The sequence below is a fragment of the Dromiciops gliroides genome, chromosome 1 (genome assembly GCF_019393635.1).
Source record: "Dromiciops gliroides isolate mDroGli1 chromosome 1, mDroGli1.pri, whole genome shotgun sequence".
Classification (NCBI taxonomy): Eukaryota; Metazoa; Chordata; class Mammalia; order Microbiotheria; family Microbiotheriidae; genus Dromiciops; species Dromiciops gliroides.
The window spans coordinates 290,386-310,421 of record NC_057861.1 but is presented as its reverse complement, the minus strand read 5'-3'; the positions used below and the strand labels follow the sequence as shown (position 1 = coordinate 310,421).

Here is a 20,036-nt window from a genome sequence, read left to right as displayed (position 1 = left end):
TGCCCAATTCTCCACCAAACCTAGAAACACCACACATAGCCCCAGCCAATGGGATGGCCGCTCTGACAGTCACATGACTGCCCTCTCTAGGCTTCCAATCATAATTCTGCCAGGCCCATGTAGGCATCGGGGGAGTGGTGATGACATGGGGTGCCAGCCTTGGCAAGGGCTACAACCAGTGGGTGGAGCACCATGCAGTTTTCGGAGCCCCAGGCCAGTGCGTGCTGAGGCATAAAAACCTCAAATAACAATTCTTTGTAGTAGTAACTGCCAGTTACCCTCTTAGAAAATAGGTAATTGTTCCAGAGGAGCTGCCTTTTACTGTATATTCCTAATACCTTTTTCAGTTGCATTTATATTTAGAAGCCCTACATAAAACAAAATGTACATAGAACTGTTAGTTCTTTATTATTTGACAACCATATGGAAATTCATAAATTTATCTTTGGACACTCTAAAAGAGGCAAACTTTTCCATTTCATTGTCAAGTTTAAAGTAAGAATTCTTCCTTTTCTGAATGTTTTCTTGATGCAAATGAAATGATAGCCTAACGTCGACAGGAGGGAGCAATGACTGAGATGAATGACTTTACTAAAATGCCAATAAGTTTGTGAAACTCGAAATTGTTTGTCTTTACTATGTTGCTGTTCTTGTATATATTATTCTCCTGGTTCTCCTTAATTTGCTTTTTTTTTTTTTTTGCGGGGCAGCGAGGGTTAAGTGACTTGCCCAGCGTCACACAGCTAGTAAGTGTTAAGTGTCTGAGGCCAGATTTGAACTTAGGTCCTCCTGACTCCAAGGCCAGTGCTTTATCCACTGCACCACCTAGCTGCCCCATTAAATCATTTTCTATCAGTTCATAAAAGTCTTAAGTTTTTTCTGAAACCTTCCCTTTCATTTATGAAAGCTCAATATATTTTATACCATAATTTCTTCACCTATTCCATAATTGATGGACACTACCAACCACTTGTTTTCTACTTCTTTGCCACCTCCAAAGACGAAAATTAAATATTTTTTTCTATATGGGTTTATTCTTATTTATTTTTTCTGATAAAAGTATTTTATTTTTTTCCAGTTACATGTAAAGATAGTTCTCAACATTTGTTTATACAAGCTTTCCAATTTCAGATTTTTCTCCCTCCCTCCCTCCCCCCTCCCCTAGATAGCAGGTAATCTGATATACATTATATATGTGTATATATATATATATATATATATATATATATATATATAACATTAAACTTATTTCTGCATTGGTCATGTTATAAGAGAAGAATCAGAGTAATGAGGAAAAACCTCAAAATAAAAAACTGACAGCACCAAAAACAAAAGAAATAGTATGGTTCAATCAGCATCTCTATTCCACAGTTTGTTTTTTTTTCTGGATTTGGAGATCCTCTTCCATCATGGGTCCCCTGGAATTCTTCTGTACCTTTGCATTGGTGAGAAGAATCTAGTCCATCACAGTAGATCAACACACAATGTTGATGATACTGTGTCTTCTTTTTTAAGTAATAAAATATTTATAGTTTTGGGTTCCATTTTTTATCCCTCCTTCCCTCCCTGCCCTCTCAAGGCAGTAAGCAATCAAAATATGCATTATATATGTATACTTATGTAAAACATTACAATGTAAAGGGGGTGGGGGCAGCTAGGTGGCGCAGTGGATAAAGCACTGGCCCTGGATTCAGGAGTATGAGTTCAAATCCGGCCTCAGACACTTTACACTATCTGTGTGACCCTGGGCAAGTCACTTAACCCCCATTGCCCTGCCAAAACAAACAAACGAAAACATTACAATGTTAGTTACTTTGTATAAGAAAATTTAAATAAAAGGAAAAAAATGAGAGTGAAAAATAGCATGCTTGAGTCTGTGTTTCATCAACATCAGTTCTTTCTTTGGAGGTGGGTGGTATGTTTTATCATTAGTCTTCTGGAATTGTCCTGGATCATTGTATTGTTCAGAAGTTAAGACATTCACAGTATTTCAAAAAATATTGCTGTGTGCACAATGTTCTCTTAGTTCTGCTCACTTTACTATATATCAGTTTATGTAAGCCTTTCTAGGCCTTTCTGAAATCATCCTACTTGTTATGGCACAATAATATTCCATCATCATCATATACCACAGCCTGTTTAGTCATTCCCCAATTGATGGGCATGCCTTTGATTTAAAATTATCAGCCCCTACAAAAAAGTCTATCCAGTATTCATCACCATGTTAAGTGCAGTAAGTAGTACAGCAAAAACATTCCCTGCTCTCAAGGATCTTACAGTATAATAGGAGGGGCAAGCTGAAACTGCTTAGGTCCACAGAAGATAGATACAGACCAGAGGGGAGGTCATGCCAAGTCATTGGCCCCTGAAGGGTACAGTACTGTCCTAGTGGAGGGCAGGGATGTGCCCTGTGAGTTCAGAAAGCAGCTGTGAGAAAGCATGGCAATTGGCATCCAGTAAAGATAGACAGGTGGGTCATGGAGTGTTGTGTTGAAAAAATAGCAAGGCAGCTGGTCATAGCTGTGTCTTGTTGAGAATGCTGTGTTATCTGTGGCAGGGATTGTGGCAGAGTAGATAAAGACAACCATTCAAGTTCCAACTCCTTATTTCTGTGAGTATGGGTAACTTAACACTTCAAAGGCTCCAGGCAAGTTTAAGAGGATAAGTGTGCAGAGCAGGGAGTTATCTGCATTGGCACACCAAGTTCTTCAGCACATGCTTAATATTCTGAGGAATTCACAGTTCTTTTCAAAGAATATCAATTCTGAAAGACTTTAGAATTATCAATGCAATAACCATCATAATTCCAGATTTATGATGAAGCATGCTGCCCCTCTCTTGGCAGAAAGATGTAGGATTCAAGGTGCAGAAATATGAATGTTTTGCAGCATGGCCAATGTGGTAATGTTTTGATTGACTATCCAATTTGTTACAAGAATTTTTCTTTTTCAACTGGGAGCTGGGGAGAAGATGGAATGGAAAGAAAATAAATAAAACCATCTATTCAGCAACAGAAAAACTTACAAGTATTTTACAGATTATCTCAAAACTCATAAAAATGTTCAATGGATTAGGGCTCACCACAAATTCCTAAAGTACTTGAGTGCTGACCAATTTCCAAGTGACAATTAAAATATTCATAGCTAATCAAGCAGCACCTAAACTGTTCTAACCTCACTTTCTTTACTATATTATTGTCTCCTCTTTATCTTGAAGCACCATGATATTTAGGAAGCTCTGTGCTCTGGCTGAAGGACCACACTTTTCCTTTCCTTTTAGATACACTGTTGCCATCCAATACTGAATTTCCCCTTCTCAGTTAAGAGTTTCCTTCTAACAAATATTGTTAAGATAGGAAAATAAAGCAACACATTGGTTACTTTTGAAAATATATACCTGACTTGCAACTCTAGTCAATGACCCATCTAATGAAGAGAAATGGTTCACACCACAGAGTATGTGAAGGGCCTTCCACAAGCATTATATGCCTATGATTTCTGTCTAATATTAAATAATTTTGTCAAGGAGTCTCTTTCAGACAAAAGTATGGTTTTCCAGGATTTTATTAATGAGGTTTCTCATCATCACAAACTTTCCCACATTTATTACATTCCTAAGACTTCTCTCTAAAATGTGTTCTTTTAATATGTAATGAAAGACCTTTCTGGGTGAAGGCCTTTCCACAGTCATTGCACACATAGGATTTCTCTCCAGTGTTGAGTTCTCTGATGCTTAGTCAAGGTTGTGTTCCTGGTAAAGGCCTTCCCACAATCACTGCATTTAAAAGGCTTCTCTCCAGTATGAATGTTGTAGTGCCTTGTAAGATGTGCCTTTCGAGAGAATGCCTTTCTACATACTGTGCATTCATGAGGTTTTATTCCTGTATGAGTTCTCTGGTGCACAGAAAGTTTGGAGCTGGATTGGAAAGTTTCCCCACATTCTTTGCATTCATATGGTTTCTCTTCAGAGTGAATTCTCTGATGTAGAGTCAAGGTTGTGTTCCGGGAAAAGGCTTTCCCACAATCACTGCATTTAAAAGGCTTCTCTCCAGTATGAATGTTATAGTGTCTTGTAAGAGTTGACTTTTGAAAGAATGCCTTCCTACAAACCGTGCATTCATGAGGTTTTATTCCTGTGTGAATTGTCTTGTGCAAAGAAACTTGAGAACTTTTTCTGAATGTCTTCCCACATTCTTTGCATTCATAGGGTTTCTCTCCAGTATGAATTCTCTGATGTACAGTCAAAGTTGTGTTCAAGGAAAAGGCTTTCCCACAATCACTACATTTAAAAGGCTTCTCTCCAGTATGAATTCTGTAGTGTTGTATAAGATGTGACTTTAGAGAGAATAGCTTTCTACATATTGTGCACTCATGAGGTTTTATTCCTGTATGAATTCTCTTATGCACAGAAAGTTGAGAACTTTCTCTGAATGTCTTCCCACATTCTTTGCATTCATGAGGTTTCTCTCCAGTGTGAATTCTCTGATGTCCAGTCAATGCTGTGCTCCAGGAAAAGGCTTTCCCACAATCACCGCATTTAAAAGGCCTCTCTCCAGTATGAATTCTACAGTGTCTTCTAAAATCTCCTTTTTGGTGGAAAGCCTTTCCACATTGATTGCATTCAAAAGTTTTCTCTCCAGTATGAACTCTGCAGTGTTGCCTAAGATTGACCTTATGCTGGAAGTCCTTTCCACATTCACTGCATTTATAAACTTTCTTTTTATCTTGAATACTAGAAGGTTGATTAAGATCTATATTCCCACATTTACTCAATATATGACACTTTTTCCCTGTATCACTTCTCTGATGTAGAGTATGCTCATTTTTAGGGAAGAAAGAATTCCTACTTTCACGAAGTTTGTCTTCAGCATGAATTGCATATTTTTTCTTGAAGCTTTCCTGACATTTGATAAATTTATAATACTTCTTCTGAGAAGACATTTGATTACACTGACTTTGGTCTGAAGACATGGTGAAGGTCTTTTGCTGAATATCACCTTCATGGAGTTTTATTGCTACAGATACTCCATGTTGCAGAAAACTGACTGGCTCTGGGCTACAGGTTTGGCTGTATTTACTGTGTTCAGAGGCTCTCATTTCATTGGCAGGTTCTGCTTGAATTGCTTTTCCTTGTCTAGAATGTTTCTCCTCATTGCTTTGCCCTTTCCTTAACCTGCCATAATAGTCCCGGGCTTTTCCCATCTTGGAGCTGCATGAATCATCCCACAAAGACCTTTGCTGAGATAAGTCTTCCACAGAAACATTCAACTTTGGAGGTGACTCCTTGGTATGAGGCCTGACATCCCAATCTGAAAGACAGAAAAAGTGAAAAGAATCCTTTTCCTTTGATAAATAAGCTTTGCTCTGTGCTTCACTGTCCCCAATATTTTGGTTTTATAAGCAATGTACATATTGTTTTCACTTGAAATGAAATAAATTCTTATGTCTTCACGTGGACAATAAAAATGTTGCTGAATTCTGAAAGCATGAAGAGAATCAGATCACTTCTAGTTATCTGTAAGATGTATGGGAAGGAGAAGAATTCATGAGCAAAAATCATGCAGCTGATCACCAATGGGCCCATCCTGAGTAGACGTACAGATGGAAAACCAGGTGAGCAGAGGGGTGTCATGTACTCTGTTGGCTAGTATTCACTCACTCACCTGGCCAGCAGGTTCTTAGGACACTATCCACTGGAATCCCATGTGCTTCTCCTGCCTCCAGCTGAGAGATCACTTCCATTTTGGAATCTGCTAGGCCTAGTCATGGGAAATGACAAAGTGATGGAAAGGGTGGGTTAAGCAAGCTCCTCTGGGAAGGCCCAGGTAATCTGGGGTCTGTAAGTGAAGCAAATAGAAAACATCACAAGGGTGATCTGGTTTGCTTTCTTGGGAAGAGAAAGAAAGGAATGGGTCGAAGAATAAAGTTAGATTTACAAGACAATAAGTTCATTTGAGCCATCTTTACTGAGGTACCTGGGAGTATACTTGGCTTCAAAGAACAGACAGCTAAAATGGGATCACACAACTGGAGCAGTCAGTATCCAGACATACAAAGCCAGAGCCCTTCAGATGGGACCAGGGAGAGCATCCGGCCCCCCTGCCTTTGGGGTCACTGGGATGCACAAAGCCTTGGTTTTTCCAGGCCTTGCCAGAAGAGTCTCCCTCACCCAGGCTGACCAGGTTCCTGTAGTTCTCCAACATCACCTCCCAGTAAAGCTCCTTCTGGGAAGTGTCCAGGTAGCCCCACTCCTCCCAGGTGAAGTCCACAGCCACATCCTTGAAAGTCATTGAGACCTGAAACAACAAATACATTTGTGCTCAGCCAGGGACCCTAACAGGGGCAGGAATGAGAGGGACTGATTCTTCCTACATTCAGGTTTCCTTGTCCCAAGGCAGATCTTTAGGGGGAGCTCCTACATGCCTCAGGCTGTGCCAGATGGGAATCATGTAAGAGAAGAACAGTCATCTTCCAGGCAATAAGCATTCATGGAGGGTCTACCCCGTGTCAGGTTCTGTGCTGAGCCTGGAGATACAAAGCAGGACAAAAACAGTCCCTGCCCTCAGGGAGCTCACAGTGAAAAGGGGGAGACAAGAGGCCCCTGGCCACTGACAGACAAGGTGGAGACAACACTGTCCTCACAACCACCTTGGGAAGACCAGGCTTCCTCAGCCCTACTTTACAGATGATCAAACTGAGGCCAGGAAAGGCTTCCTGGATTGCTCAGGGTCACACACACAGGATCAGAGCTGGGGCTCCCATCCCTGTCTCCAGACCCTGACCAAGGTCTCTCTCCACCAGACCATGAGGCCTCCTACTCAACAGCTCAGGGTCTCCAGTGCCAGTCTTCTCCCAGAGGCCCCAGAACCCAGCAACAGGCCTTTGTTAAGGGCCATCTCTGTGCCAGGCACTGGGGTCCATGGTGGGGGGATGCAGAGGAAAAGCCCCAACAGTCCTCAGGGTGGGCAGCAAGGCACCAGCAGCTGAGGGGCCAGGAGTGGGCTCCTGTAAAAGGCTGGGCTTGAGCTGAGCCTGGAAGCAATAAGCCAGTGACTGCAGGAGGGACAAGGGGAGGGGAGAAGAGCATTGCAGGCAGGGAGGGGAAGCAAAAGTAGAGAGGAGAGATGGGGGGTCAGGTGTGAGTCAGAGCAAACAGGCCAGGCTGGCTGGAGCACAGGAGGCATGGAGGAGGTTAACCCACCAAGACAAGGGGAAGGCAGGAAGTGCTCAGTGTATGCAGAGCATTGAATGCCAAAGGGAGGAACAGGGAGCCCCTGGTAGAGAGAGGGAGGGAGCAGTTACAGGGAAGAGTGAGGGTGCCAGCCTGGGGCCCCTGGAGGAGGGTGGTCTCCTCCACAGGAAGAGCCAGGTTCAGAATCAGGGAGGGTTTGGGGGAGATGCTGAGTTACCCTGGGATATGGTGAGCTGGGGAGGCCCAGGGGCCATCCTGCTTAAAAAGTCCTATTGTTGTAGTTGTAGCTGCAGGACTGGAACCCACAGCCTGGGATGAGACCCCCGAGGGACAGAGCTTGGAGAGAGAAGAGAGAAGAAGGGCCAGGCTGAGCCAGGGACGAGCCTCTCAGACAGAGGACATGGCATGGATGGGGACCCAGCCAAGGAGACAGAGAAGGGAGGAGGAGGGCCCCAAGAGGGAGCAGGGTCAGGACCCTGAGCCAGGGGAGAGAGGAGGAGGCCTGAGAAGAGGCCACTGAATCTGGACATTTGGGGAGAGGGAGGGAGGGAGCAGTAACCATGGGGAGCCTCAGGCAAAGTCTCCCAGGAGATGCCTCCTCTCAGGGCTGCCCCAGCTGCTGAGTCAGGTCAGGGAAGCCAGCATTTATTAAGTGCCTCCTGGATTCCAGGCAGCTTGACTGGGTGACTGAGTGGCTGCTGGGCCCAGGTGCCCTGATGACAGAGAGCACTGGAGAGAGGAGCTGTCTGCTCCCTGTGACCTGAGATACCATGTCAGGGAGAGGCCAGGGCTGCTTACCTGGGGGGCTCTGGGGGCCAGGAGCCTGAGGCCCATTCTTCCCTCCTTCCTCCTCCTTGCTCTGGCTTGTACCCAGGCCCGTGGGGTCTCAGGGGGCTGAGCTAGAAAGGAAAAGGGAGCCGTGGGAGGGAGGGGTTGGCCCTTGCCCCCTCCCAGCTCCCAGACCTCCCTGGGCCTTGGAAATGCCCACAGTTCTCCCTGCTCCAGGGGACACCAGGAGGAGAACATGTTTCCAGGGCTTGGGGCAACTCAAAGTGTATTGATGAAGCGCCTACTGTATGCATCACTGCATTCCAGGTGCCAGAGATGCCAAGGAGAAGGAAAAGCCCAGACTGTGGTGGTCCCTGCCTCCCCCCCCTCCCTCCAGGAGTCCTGGGAAATGCCTGGTCATCTGAGGAGGGAGGGGCGGTGACACCTGGGGAGGGGGGTGAGGAGGGGACCCTGGGGGGGGGGTTGGTGGGGAGGGCTGCAGAGCTGAGGCTGGGGGTTCCTTTCCTGGGGGGAACAAACCCTAGAAATACAGGGGGGCAGGGGCGTGTGAACCCCAATAAGGGAGGAGGGGGGAGCCCCAGGGGGCAGGGGTGTGTGAACCCCAATAAGGGAGGAGGGGGGAGCCCCAGGGGATTTGGGGAGTGGGGGAGGGGGAGATGGAAGGGGACGAGAAGTAAGGGGACTGGGAGGTAGTAGGAGCCGGGGATGGGGGGGGGCACAGAGAAAGGGGGAGGGAAATAAGGGAGGGGGGCATTCTCACTCACTCCTACCAGGGTCCACGAGGCTTCGCCCCATTTCAGAGAATAGCCAAGGAGCGGAGGGGAGACGCTGGGAAGGGCAGGGGGCCAGGCGGGGGGGGGGTCCCCGGCGCCCCCCTCTCCTCCCCTCCTTCCCGAGCCAGGACCAAGAACCACCAACCCAAACCACAGCTCAGGAACACAGAAGTAAGAAGAAAGTTCTGAGTCTGCGCACTCTCTTACCTCACCTAGGGAGGCGCCCATTGGCTGGATCAGGGAGGGGGCGGAGCGTCAGCCAAGGTTTCCCTCTTCTCCAATGGGGAGGGGGGAGGCCACTCTAGAGGCGCCTGCGCATTCTACATCTCTCTCCTCCCCGCCCCCCACCCCCGCTCCTCGGGAGCCATTCAGAGGCGCTGCTGGGGCTCATCCCGCCGCTCCCCAGTGGCTCCCCCAGGCTTGGACTGCTGCTGGTCCTCCTATGGCGTCCTCTGGGGGACCCAAGTTCCCCGCCCCGCCGCCCCTTTGGCTTTGCAGGTGCTTCCTTCAGGAGCACCCCCTTCCTCCCTGCGGAACTAGGTAGTGCCTCACCTGGCCCCCTGCTTCGCCCCAGGAGAGACCCCTGCCTTCCCCAAGTGTGAGGGGGACAGCAGAGCAAGGAATGACCCTTGACCTCCCTCAACCTGCCCCCCCAGGGGCGTGGGACCCTGGTCCCTCCTCCCAGAAGAGTCACCAGGTCATTTTCATTGTGTCCTGTGTCCTTGGACCCTCAACACTGCCCTGGCAAGTCTGGGCTCTTCTTGCCCTCATTCCACAGAAGGGAAACTGAAGCATGGCTTGTTGGAGAGTGTGTGAGATTGGACCTGAATTCGAGTCCCGCATTCCCCCCCTGCTGCCACCCATGCCCATCCCCAAAGAGCCTTCTGACCTTGATGCCATCCCCTAGTAATGGTTCCCCCTTCTCTTCTCCCCAAACATATATTAAGATCAAGGCTTCAGAATTTGAAAAATCCAGCAATATTGCAATCAGGTTCAAGGAGTTTCCATTCTTTTGGGAGTTCCAAAATGAATGAGTAAAGCATTTATGTGTTCTTATTATGTGCTGCTCACTAAGCATACAAACAGAAAAGTAATGGAAACCTGTACAATCCCAGTGAACTTAAATGGTTGGGAACAGGTGAATTTAATTCATGGGATCACTACATGCACTACTGGGGACAAGAATCCCTTAGAAGAAATGTAGCCCTCACAGTCAATAAAAGGGTCAGAATAGCATTCCTGGGACATAATATCAAAAATGACAGATTGATATCTGTTTAAAGCCAAGGCAAATTCTTCAGCATCACAGTTATACAAACCTATGCTCCAAACACTGATACTGAAGAAGCTAAAAGTGATCAGTTTTCTGAAGACCAACATCTTTTAGAAATAATACTAATAACATCATAGAGAATTGAAATACTACAGTAGGAAATCAAAAGATAACTGGGAGGGCTGCTAGGTCGTGCAGTAGATAAAGCACAAGCCCTGGAGTCAGGAGGACCTGAGTTCAAATCCGGCCCCAGGCACTTAACACTTACTAGCTGTGTGACCCTGGCAAGTCACTTATCCCCAGTTGCCTCACTGCCCCCCCCCCAAAAAGATAATTGGGGAAAAAACAAAAAAAATTAATAATTTAAAATTTTAAAAAATAAATTAAAAAAAAGATAATTGGAATATTTGCCATGTTTGGCCCTGGAGAAAGAAATGACAAACTACTTCAGTGTCTTTGCCAAGCAAAGCCCAAATGGGGTCATGAAGAGTCTAACATGACTAAAACAACTGACCAACAGCAACATATCATCATTATTTTTTCTTAGGATTTGGGATAATAGAGTAGTTTGCCATTTTGTTCTCTAGCTCATTTTACAGATGAGGAAATTGAGATGAACAGAGTTAAGTGACTTACCCAAGGTCATGCAGCTGCTAAGTGTATGAGGCTGGCTTTGAACTCATGAGGATGAGTCTATTTGACTCCAGACCTGCACTCTATCCACTGAGCTAACTAGCTGCCCTAAAATGAGCTTAATCAAAGGCAAAGATAGTTGGGATTTAACAGAAGCAGAAGAGATTAAAAAGAAGTTGCAGGAATATACAAGAAAGAGCTTAACATCATGGACAACCGTGTCGGTGTGGCTACTCATGAAGAGGCAGACATTCTGGAGAATGAAGTCAAGTGGGCCTTAGGATGCATTGTGGACAATTAGCCTAGTGTCTACGATGCAAGTCCAGCTGAAGTATTTAAAACCCTAAAAGGTGCTGTTAAAGGGCCGCACTCATATGGCAGCAAACTTGGAAAACCTGAGTGGCCACTGGATTTTTTAAAAAAATGAGTTTTCGTCCTAATCCTAAAGAAGGGCAATGCCAAAGAGGTTCAAATGACTCAAAACAGCACCCATTTCACCCACCATCAAGGTTGTGTAAGCCAGACTTCAGCAATAGGTAAACCAAGAATTACAAGAAGATCAGACTGTTTTTCAAAGAGGCAGAGGAATTAGGGACAAAATTCCTACCATTAGCTGGATTTGGGAGAAATCAAGGGAATTCCAGAAGAACATCTACTTCTGAATTTCTGTGGATCACAACAAATGTGCTGAGTCCTCAAGGCAATGGGAGTGCCAGATCATCTTATGTCTCCTGAAGAACATGTGTGTGGGTTAACACAACATTTAGAACTGAACATGACACAACTGGTTGGTGTAATATTAAGAAAGAAGTCCAAAGGCGTTGGGGATGCCAAAGCCCCCAAGCCCTCCCCCCTCCAATTGATTGGATTTACTGACTTTGCTGATAAACTTACTTAATTCAGTTAAAACCAGACCTGCCTGGTGTGTTCTCAGAGGGTGTGAACTCTGACCTCAATATAGGACCCCCCCCCTCAAATCCAGTGAACCAATGTATTTGGTTGATGCTATTCAATTAGCTTGAAGCAGTGTGTAAGGATCGCCTCTTCTTTGGACCCATAAAAACCTATACTCAGTTAGGCTCTGAGGTGCTCCTGGTGGCAGAGGACATGGAAGAAGCAGGCCAGGCTGAGCCCTATTCTCTCCTCTAGGCTGGATTGGCCTTTTCTTAACTTTCAGAGACATGTGTGCTCTCTTTACTACTACTTCATATACTTTAATAAATGCTTAATGCCCAAAACTGGTGCTAAGGCTTCTAATATATAAGTAACTATATATTAGAAATCCCCAGGGCAGCTAGGTGGCACAGTGGATAGAGCACCAGCCTGAAGTCAGGAGGACCTGATTTCAAATCTGGCCTCAGATACTTAACACTTACTAGCTGTGTGACCCTGGGCAAGTCACTTAACCCCAATTGCCTCACTAAAAACAAAAAAAAAAGACCCCCCCACACTTAATTTTCCCTAAACTTGGGACACAAATAAGGCAACCACATATAATTTGAAATGCCACAGTTTGGCTGATGACAAAGGTCATGTTGGATCCTGAAATCTTCTGATCTTCTCTGCAAACAAGCTGGGTAAGAAATTCTATGTTTGTGTCTCTCCTATTGTCACTGATTTTATGTGCCTGTCTCTCTAAATTACCAAAGGCCTGTTCTTCCTGCTTTTCCAGCAGGTGTTTTCTTTCCCCAGTGGCCTTTTCTCAGGAGGAATTTTTTTTTTAAACGGGGCAATGGGGTTAAGTGACTTGCCCAGGGTCACACAGCTAGCAAGTGTCAAGTGTCTGAGGCCGGATTTGAACTCAGGAACTCCTGAATCCAGGGCTGGTGCTTTATCCACTGTGCCACCTAGCTGCCCCCAGGAGGAATTTTTTAAAGACAATTTTAGGCTGTAATTTTATAAGATCATGTTCATGCTTTGTTTTTGTGCATTTTCTTTTTTTATTTTTGTTTTAGTAAGGCAGATGTTGAATTACAATATGGGGACTAAAAATACCAAACTCTACTATAGAATGCGGGGATCTCCCCTGGAAAAGATACTCATAGCATGGCATTCGTATTAGCTACCGATTCAGCCAGGCATGGAAAAAAGAAAGCTTTTCAGCCTGTGCTTTAGGTGGCATGAAGTATATTTTAGTTTATTCGGGGACCAGTGGCCAGAGTCTGGATCTTTTGATCCCTAAACTTTGAGAGATTTGCAATTAATCCTGTACCTTATGTGTCCCAAAGATTTAACTTCTTGGGAACTCTGGAGTAGAGTGAGCTAAGGAGCTCACACAGGAGGAGACATCAGCTTCTCCCTCTATTTCCTCTACCCCAACCACAGAAGGAAATCCACTTTTAAAGGAGACAGAGAGAGCAGCTAGGTGGTACAGTGGATAGAGCACTGGCCCTGGATTCAGGAGGACCTGAGTTCAAATCCATCCTCAGACACTTAACACTAGCTCTGTGACCCTGGTCAAGTCACTAACCCCAATTGCCTCAGGAAAAAAAAATAACAATAAATTTAAAAATTAAAATTAAATAAATAAATAAAGGTGACATCTCATCTGAGAAAAGACTTCCCAAGACTTAAATGGGCATTTTCCTGTTTTCCTTTTCCTATTGTATACATTATTTGTAATATCCACCTCCTCAAGGGGACTGCCCTCTTTAGTTCTTTTGTCAGTGCATTGCTCAAATTTTCTTCTCTCTTTTCATTCCCCTTGACATTGTTAGTCATCACAGAATGCTTTATAAGTATTTGTAATATTATTGCTTCATTTAAGGAAACCATGTTTTTGTTTTTGTTTTTGTTTTTTTAGTGAGGCAATTGGGGTTAAGTGACTTGCCTAGGGTCACACAGCTAGTAAGTGTTAAGTGTCTGAGGCCAGATTTGAACTCAGGTACTCCTGACTCCAGGGCCAGGGCTCTATCCACTGAGCCACCTAGCTGCCCGAAAACCATGTTTCTTAATAAAGCACAGGGGCTTTGTGAAAAAATAATGGGTTTTGGGAGACCCAGAGGCCCCCATTAGAGGTATTAATATTAAGATTAATTGGTTTGGGGCAGCTAGGTTGCACAGTGGATAGAGCACCAGCCCTTGAATCAGGAGTACCTGAGTTCAAATCTGGCCTCAGTCACTTAACCCCAATTGCCTCACTGAAAAACAAACAAACAAACAAAAAAGACAAAATTTGGGAAACTGAGTCACTGAGTCTTGTTAAAACAAAAAAGATTAATTGGATTGACTTTGCTGGTTAACTCACTTAAAACCACACCTATCTGAAAGCCTTGCCCTCAGAGTATGTGTTCTCTGACCTCTGACCTCAGCATGTTCTGCTCATGGACCACCCTCGTCCAGTAAACCAGTAGATTGGAAGGATGCTAGCCCATTAGCTTGCAGTTGTATTTATGTTAGTATACAGTGTGAGATGTTGGTCTATATCTAGTTTCTGCCATTCTCTTTTCCAGTTTTCCAAGCAGTTTTTGTCAAATAATGAGTATTTGTTCCAAAAGCTTGGATCTTTGGGCTTATCATATACTAGTTTACTATAACCAATTACTATACTGAAATTTGTACCTCTTTCATTCCATTGATGCACTACTCTATTTCTTAGGCAGTACCAGATTGTTTTGCATTAAATAATTTTTAGCTAACGCCCCTAGGACTTCATCATCATGAACCTCTAGAGAGTTCATAAACCACTCAATGGGATGCTGTCAGAGGACCGATAGAGAATCATGCTGATAACTTCCTAATAGAAGGTTGTTGGATTCAAGATATAGTTTGACACATAATATAAATATGGAACTGAAATGACTATTTAGTATATGAGCAGGAAGTGGCATGATATCTTGGGATCAGAAAAGAAAGTAAGAAAAGTTGGATATAACACTGAAATCAATACATGGGCATTTAGAGAAAGAATGCATGCACAGTCACAGACAGGGTTGGTGTTCTAGTGTCAGTGGCAGATATGCTGGAAAGGTTACTCAGACATTTCAGCTCATGGCCAGAGTTGTGAAGGCTACTAAGAATGCCAGGCTTTCCTGTGTAACAGGTTTGTTGTGAGGATTCAACGGTATTGGATGTTAAGCTCTTTCAAAAATCAGCCATCTTGGGGATGGAGTGAAGATATCAGAGAGAAGCTGGGATATTGCCTCCAGTTTCACTCAGAAATGTCATAAATTAAATCAAGCCTCTAAAAGAATCCTGGTGGGAAAGAATCTACAAAAAGATGGAGTGAAATAATTTTCTAGCCCAAGAAAACTTAGAAGGACTTCAGAACAGTTCTGTTTCACTTGCATAAAAGGGGAGGGAAACCCAGGAGAAACAGTGCCTGAGAAAGTCAGCAGGAGGCTTTTAGCCACAGCACAGATCAGCAACCAAAGCCCAACCCTCCTGAGCCAGAAGGTCAGTGGCACAGCAGGCTAGCTGTGAGAACTGCAGCCCCAGCACAGCAGACAAACTGCTAGCCCTGGAAATCCAGCACACCAGCCAAGAGTAGGCTGGGCCACCCTAGAACAGAGGCCAAGCTGCCAGTCCCAGAAGCCCCATTCCAGAAAGCCAATGACCAGACCTCTGGCCACCAGTGCAAAAAGCTCAGGACAGTGCCCTCTATGGCCTAAGAGCACAGCTCAACTTTTTTTAAAGTATTTTTTTTTTTAGTGGGGCAATGAGTGTTAAGTGACTTGCCCAGGGTCACACAGCCAGTAAGTGTCAAGTGTCTGAGGCCGGACTTGAACTCAGGTACTCCTGAATCCAGGGCCGGTGCTCTATCCACTTTGCCACCCAGCTGCCCCACACAGCTCAACTTTTAACAAATTTATTAAAAAAAAAAAAAGAACCTTTACTACAGAAATCTCCTATGGCAAAAGGGAAGATCAAAACCCAAACTCAGAAGAGAACAATGTCAAAATGGCTACATGTGAAGCCTCAGAGAAGAGGAATTGGTCTCAAGCCCCAAAAGTCCTCTTGGAAAAGTTAAAAAAGATTTAAAAAATTTAAAAAAGTGGTAGAAGGAAAATTGGGAAAAGGAATGAATTTTGCCAGAGAATTACAAAAAACAAAACAAAACAAGTCAACTTGTTGCAAAAGGAAGCACAACAATCTGATGAAGTAAATAATTCCTTTAAAGGTAGAAATTCCCAAATGGTAAAAAAAAAAAAGTACAAAAGCAAACTGAAGAAAATAATTTCTTAAAAATCAGAATTTAAGAAGTGGAAGGACTCTTTTAGACATCAAGAATCAGTTAAATAAAATCAAAAGAATGAAATAATAGAGGAAAATATAAAATACCTCTTTGAAAAACACCTGACCTAGAAAATAGATCCAGGAGAGATAATTTAATTATTGGATTACCTGAAAACCATGATAAAAAAAAGAGCCTGGACAGCATTTTTCAAGAAATTATCCAGGAAAACTCCCATGATATCCTAGAACCAGAGTGTAAAATAATCATTGAAAGAAACCACTGATCACCTCATGACAGAGATTGCAGAATAAAAACTCCAAGGAAAATTGTAGTCAAATTCCCATATTATCAAGTCAAAGAGAAAATACTGCAAGGAGCTATTCAAATACTAAGGAGCTACAGTCAGGATTACACTGGATTTAGGAGCTTGTACATTAAAGCATCAGAGACCTTGGAATATAATATTCTGGAAGGCAAAGGAGATTAAATTACAACCAAGAATCAAATACCCAGCAAAATTTAGAGATATAAAATTTCCCCTGTAAGGGGCTAAAATTCTAGCTATACTATCTAAAATCTAATGAGTGGTTGCCAATAAATTATAAGCTTTAGCAAGAGTGTAGACTTTTAAGCATTTATTAAGGAGAATAAGAATTTGGTGAAGAGAGAGAGTAAGGTCTAGATTCAACTATCTATCTCGGGGAGCTACAGTTCTCCTGCTCTGCTCTCCATGAGAGTCCTGGCAAAAGAGATCAAGAGAGCCAGCCTCGCCCCCTCTTCCTCCCACAAGCAAATGTCACTTCCTGACGTCAAAGAAAAGCTGCATGGCCTTGCCCTCAGAGGCCTTCTCTTCATGGCGCAGCTTTCCTACAGTAAGTCTCCAGCAGGTGTCATCATTCCAATTGTACACCCCTAATAACTGCTTTGGCTGCATCCCCTAAGTTTTGGTATGTGGTCTTATGACTGTCATTCTCTTGGATGAAGTTATTGATGGTTTTCATGATTTGTTGTTTGACCCACTCATTCTTTAAGATGAGATTATTTAGTTTCCAATTAATTTTTGGTCTATCTTTCTGGTCCTTCAATACACAGAATTTTTATTGCATCATGATCTGAAAAGGATACATTTACTATATCTGCCTTTGTGCATTAGAATGTGAGGGTTTTATGCCCTAATACATGATCAATTTTTGTGTATAAGCCACTGAGAATAAGTTATATTCTTTTCTTTCCCTATTCAATTTTCCTCATTCTTTCCCTATTCAAATTTCCTCATTCCCCTTTTACTTCCATAGAGGATAAGATAAACTCTATACCCTATTCAGTGTGTATCTTATTCCCTCTTTGAGCCAAATCAGATGAGAGTAAGGTCAAAACAATGCTCAACCCCCTCCCTTTTCCCCCTCTATTGTAATGGGTCTCTTATGCCTCTTCTTGTGATGTGTTTTACCCCCCTTATACCTTTTCTTTCCTTTTCTCCCACTATACTCCTTTTTGTTACCCCTTAAGGTGTTTTTTTTTTAATATTATCACATCAGAATCAATTTATACCCACACTTTCTCTCTCTGTGTACTCCTCCTATCTGCCTTGATAAAGATACAGTTTTCAAGAATTATCTTCTTTCTGTGTAGGGATGTAAACATTTTAACCCTACTGAGTAACATGTTTTGTTTTTTCCCCTTTTTACTTTTTCATGCATCTCTTGAGTCTTGTATTTATAGAATGAATTTTCTGTTCAGTTCTGGGCTTTTCTTTAAGAAAGTTTTAAATTCCCCAATTTCATTGAATGTCCTTCTTTTGCCCTGAAAGATTATGCATAATTTTGTTGGGTAGTACACTCTTGGTTGTAATCCCAGTTCCTTTGTGTGAGGGCCAAATTTAATATATGGAGAGTTAATTGGATGGCTCACCAAAATATTGGGGTCCCGGAAATAATGAGGGACCTCTAGGTTCAAAGCTCCCTCCCCTCTGAACTGCCTTTTTAGATATTTCTCCTAGGCCAATAAGAAAGGAGCCCTATAGTCTCTTTTCCACAAATGGATCAGATTTTATTAATTGGGAATAAAATAAAAAGCAAAGGTGAAATTAATAAAAATCAAAGATAAGGGAATGGGGAAAAAGAAATACGGATAATCCTCCTATCTCTAAATCTATACAATCCCCAACTTGCTTCCAGTTAAACTAATTCAAAAGAAAGCAGGGCTTTTATGTTAACTCACCACCTGGGCATTTACTCCTGCTGTTCGCACCACTGGAAAGAAACTCTGGCAGAGACCCAGACTTCCCTCAGCGAGTGTTTAATCTTCCTCCCCCAAAAGGGGAGGTCCTTCAAAAACTGCCTATGGAGAGAGGTTTTCTTCTTCTGACCTCAGTAGCATATGTAACTTCGGGTGGGCCAGGTGTGGCCCCTCCCAATGAAACAGCCAAATTCCAACAGTCTTATCACATCCAACTTCCAGAATATCACATTCCAAGCCCTCTGATCATTTGATGTTGAAGCTGCCAGGTCCTGTGTAATTCTGATTGTGGTTGCTTGATATTTACACAAAGCCCCAGTCTTGTTGCACATCAGAGAATTCACACTTGAGAGAAACCTTATGAATGCAAACTGTGTGGAAAGACTTTCACATTGAGTTCCAGTCTTCTTGTTGTTACCTCCAAGGAACCTGCACCCCTCCCCCACCTGGGCCACCATTACTCAAACTTACTTCCTGGTTCCCAGAAGGGGTAAAACACCCAAGTTCCACCTCAGCTCTAGCAGTGAACACTGTAATCCTCCCCTTGGCCAACTGCTCAGCCTCTTACCAGACAGCGAGCTTAGTTCCAGACACCAGCAGTGCTGTAGATGATTCAGAGGCTCTGGGGTTCTCTTTCTATGGCAAGGCCTGCCTGGTACTGGATCTGTGTCAGCATGACTGTGGGGTTGTACTCAACTCCCTCCCTGGTGCAGCAGCCCCCTCCTGCCAACCCTTGACTTAAATCCAGGGCCACTACTTTGTCACCTATCTGCCCCAGCCTGGGAGTATTATGTCAGGTTAAATAAAGGGCAAAACAATTAGGAGAAACATTCTAGACAAGCAAAGTAATTCAAACAGAACCTGTCTACTGTGAGGGCCAAATTTAATATATGGAGAGTTAATTGAGTGGCTCACTGTAATATTGGGGTCCCGGAAAGAATGAAAGACCTCTAGGTCCAAAGCTCCCTCCCTTATGAACTGCCTTTTTAGATATTTCTACCAGGCCAATAAGAAAGGAGCCTAACAGCCTCTTTTCCACAAATGAATCAGGTTTTATTAATGGGAGTGAAATAAACAGCAAAGGTGAAATTAATAAAAATCAAAGTCAAGGGAATAGGGAAAAAGAAATACGGATGGATAATCCTCCTAACTCTAACCTAAGTCTATACAATCCCCAAACTCACTTCCAATTCAGCTAATTCAAAAGAGCCGGGCTCCTATGTTAACTCACCCCCTGGGGTCCGGAGCTTCAATGGGAAACAGCTTTTAAGTCAGGGCCTGCAGGACTTGTCTGCTCCTGCTGCTCACACCACTGGAAAGAAAGTGACTCCGGAAGAGACCGAGCTCCCCTCAGTGAGTGTTTACTCTTCCTCCCCCAGAAGGGGAGGCCCTTCAAAACTGCCTGTGGAGAGTGGTTTCTCCTGCTGACATCAGCAGCACACGGCACTCGGGGCAGGCCAGGTGTAGCTCATCCCAAAAGTCTGCCAAATTCCAATAATCTTATCATACTACAATATGAGAGCCTCTGAACACAGTAAATACTGTCAAACCTGTAGCCCAGAGTCAGTAAGTTTTCTGCAACATGTAATGTCTGTAGTAATGAAATTCCATGAATGTGCTGCTTCACCACATCTTCAGCCCATAGTCAATGTAATCAAATGTCTTATCACAAAAAGTATTCTAACCTTATCACATGTCAGGAAGCCTTCAGTTATAATTTTGACAGCAAGAAAAAACATGGAATTTGTACTGAAGAGAAACTTCATGAAAGTGGGAATTCCTTCCTCCCTAATCAATATAGGAGAAATAAAATATTTAATCAGGGGGAACTTATAGGGACTCTCTTTGGGAAGTGTGACTAGAGAGATGATAGAGCTCTCTCTTGAGGGTAGATCTGAGATAGGGTTTTTCTATCTTTTTACAGGCATGTGTTCTTTCTCCCTTTACTAACTTCTAATATATT

General features: G+C 43.6%; 1 protein-coding gene across 4 annotated transcripts; it reads right to left on the bottom strand.

Moving 5' to 3' along the window:
* Positions 1 to 3,547: 3,547 nt before the first annotated feature.
* LOC122734563 (zinc finger protein OZF-like) lies at positions 3,548 to 8,904 on the bottom strand. Of its 4 annotated transcripts, XM_043975466.1 has the most exons (5): positions 8,745 to 8,904; positions 7,990 to 8,090; positions 6,169 to 6,295; positions 5,663 to 5,758; positions 3,548 to 5,308 (listed from the first exon to the last, which is right to left on the bottom strand). In XM_043975466.1, the coding sequence occupies exons 1-5, from the start codon at positions 8,773 to 8,775 to the stop codon at positions 3,687 to 3,689; spliced, it is 1,977 nt and encodes a 658-aa protein (XP_043831401.1). In that variant the 5' UTR covers positions 8,776 to 8,904; the 3' UTR covers positions 3,548 to 3,686. The 4 variants fall into 4 exon arrangements, with proteins under 4 accessions (XP_043831401.1, XP_043831402.1, XP_043831403.1 ...); XM_043975467.1 differs by lacking the exon at positions 8,745 to 8,904 and having other exon boundaries at positions 5,663 to 5,836; positions 5,975 to 6,295; positions 7,990 to 8,007; XM_043975468.1 differs by lacking the exon at positions 8,745 to 8,904 and having other exon boundaries at positions 5,975 to 6,295; positions 7,990 to 8,007.
* Between the last annotated feature and the right edge of the window lie 11,132 nt (positions 8,905 to 20,036).

What these genes read in the sequence shown, in the direction of transcription:
- LOC122734563 (XM_043975466.1), bottom strand. Translation starts at nt 8,775, where the DNA reads ATGGGGCGAAGCCTCGTGGACCCTGGTAGGA. An exon ending in CAGGAACCTGGTCAGCCTGG is followed by an intron (nt 5,759 to 6,168) that starts GTGAGGGAGACT and finishes TCCCATGACTAG; the next exon opens with GCCTAGCAGATTCCAAAATG. An exon ending in CCTAAGAACCTGCTGGCCAG is followed by an intron (nt 5,309 to 5,662) that starts GTGAGTGAGTGA and finishes TCTGTCTTTCAG; the next exon opens with ATTGGGATGTCAGGCCTCAT.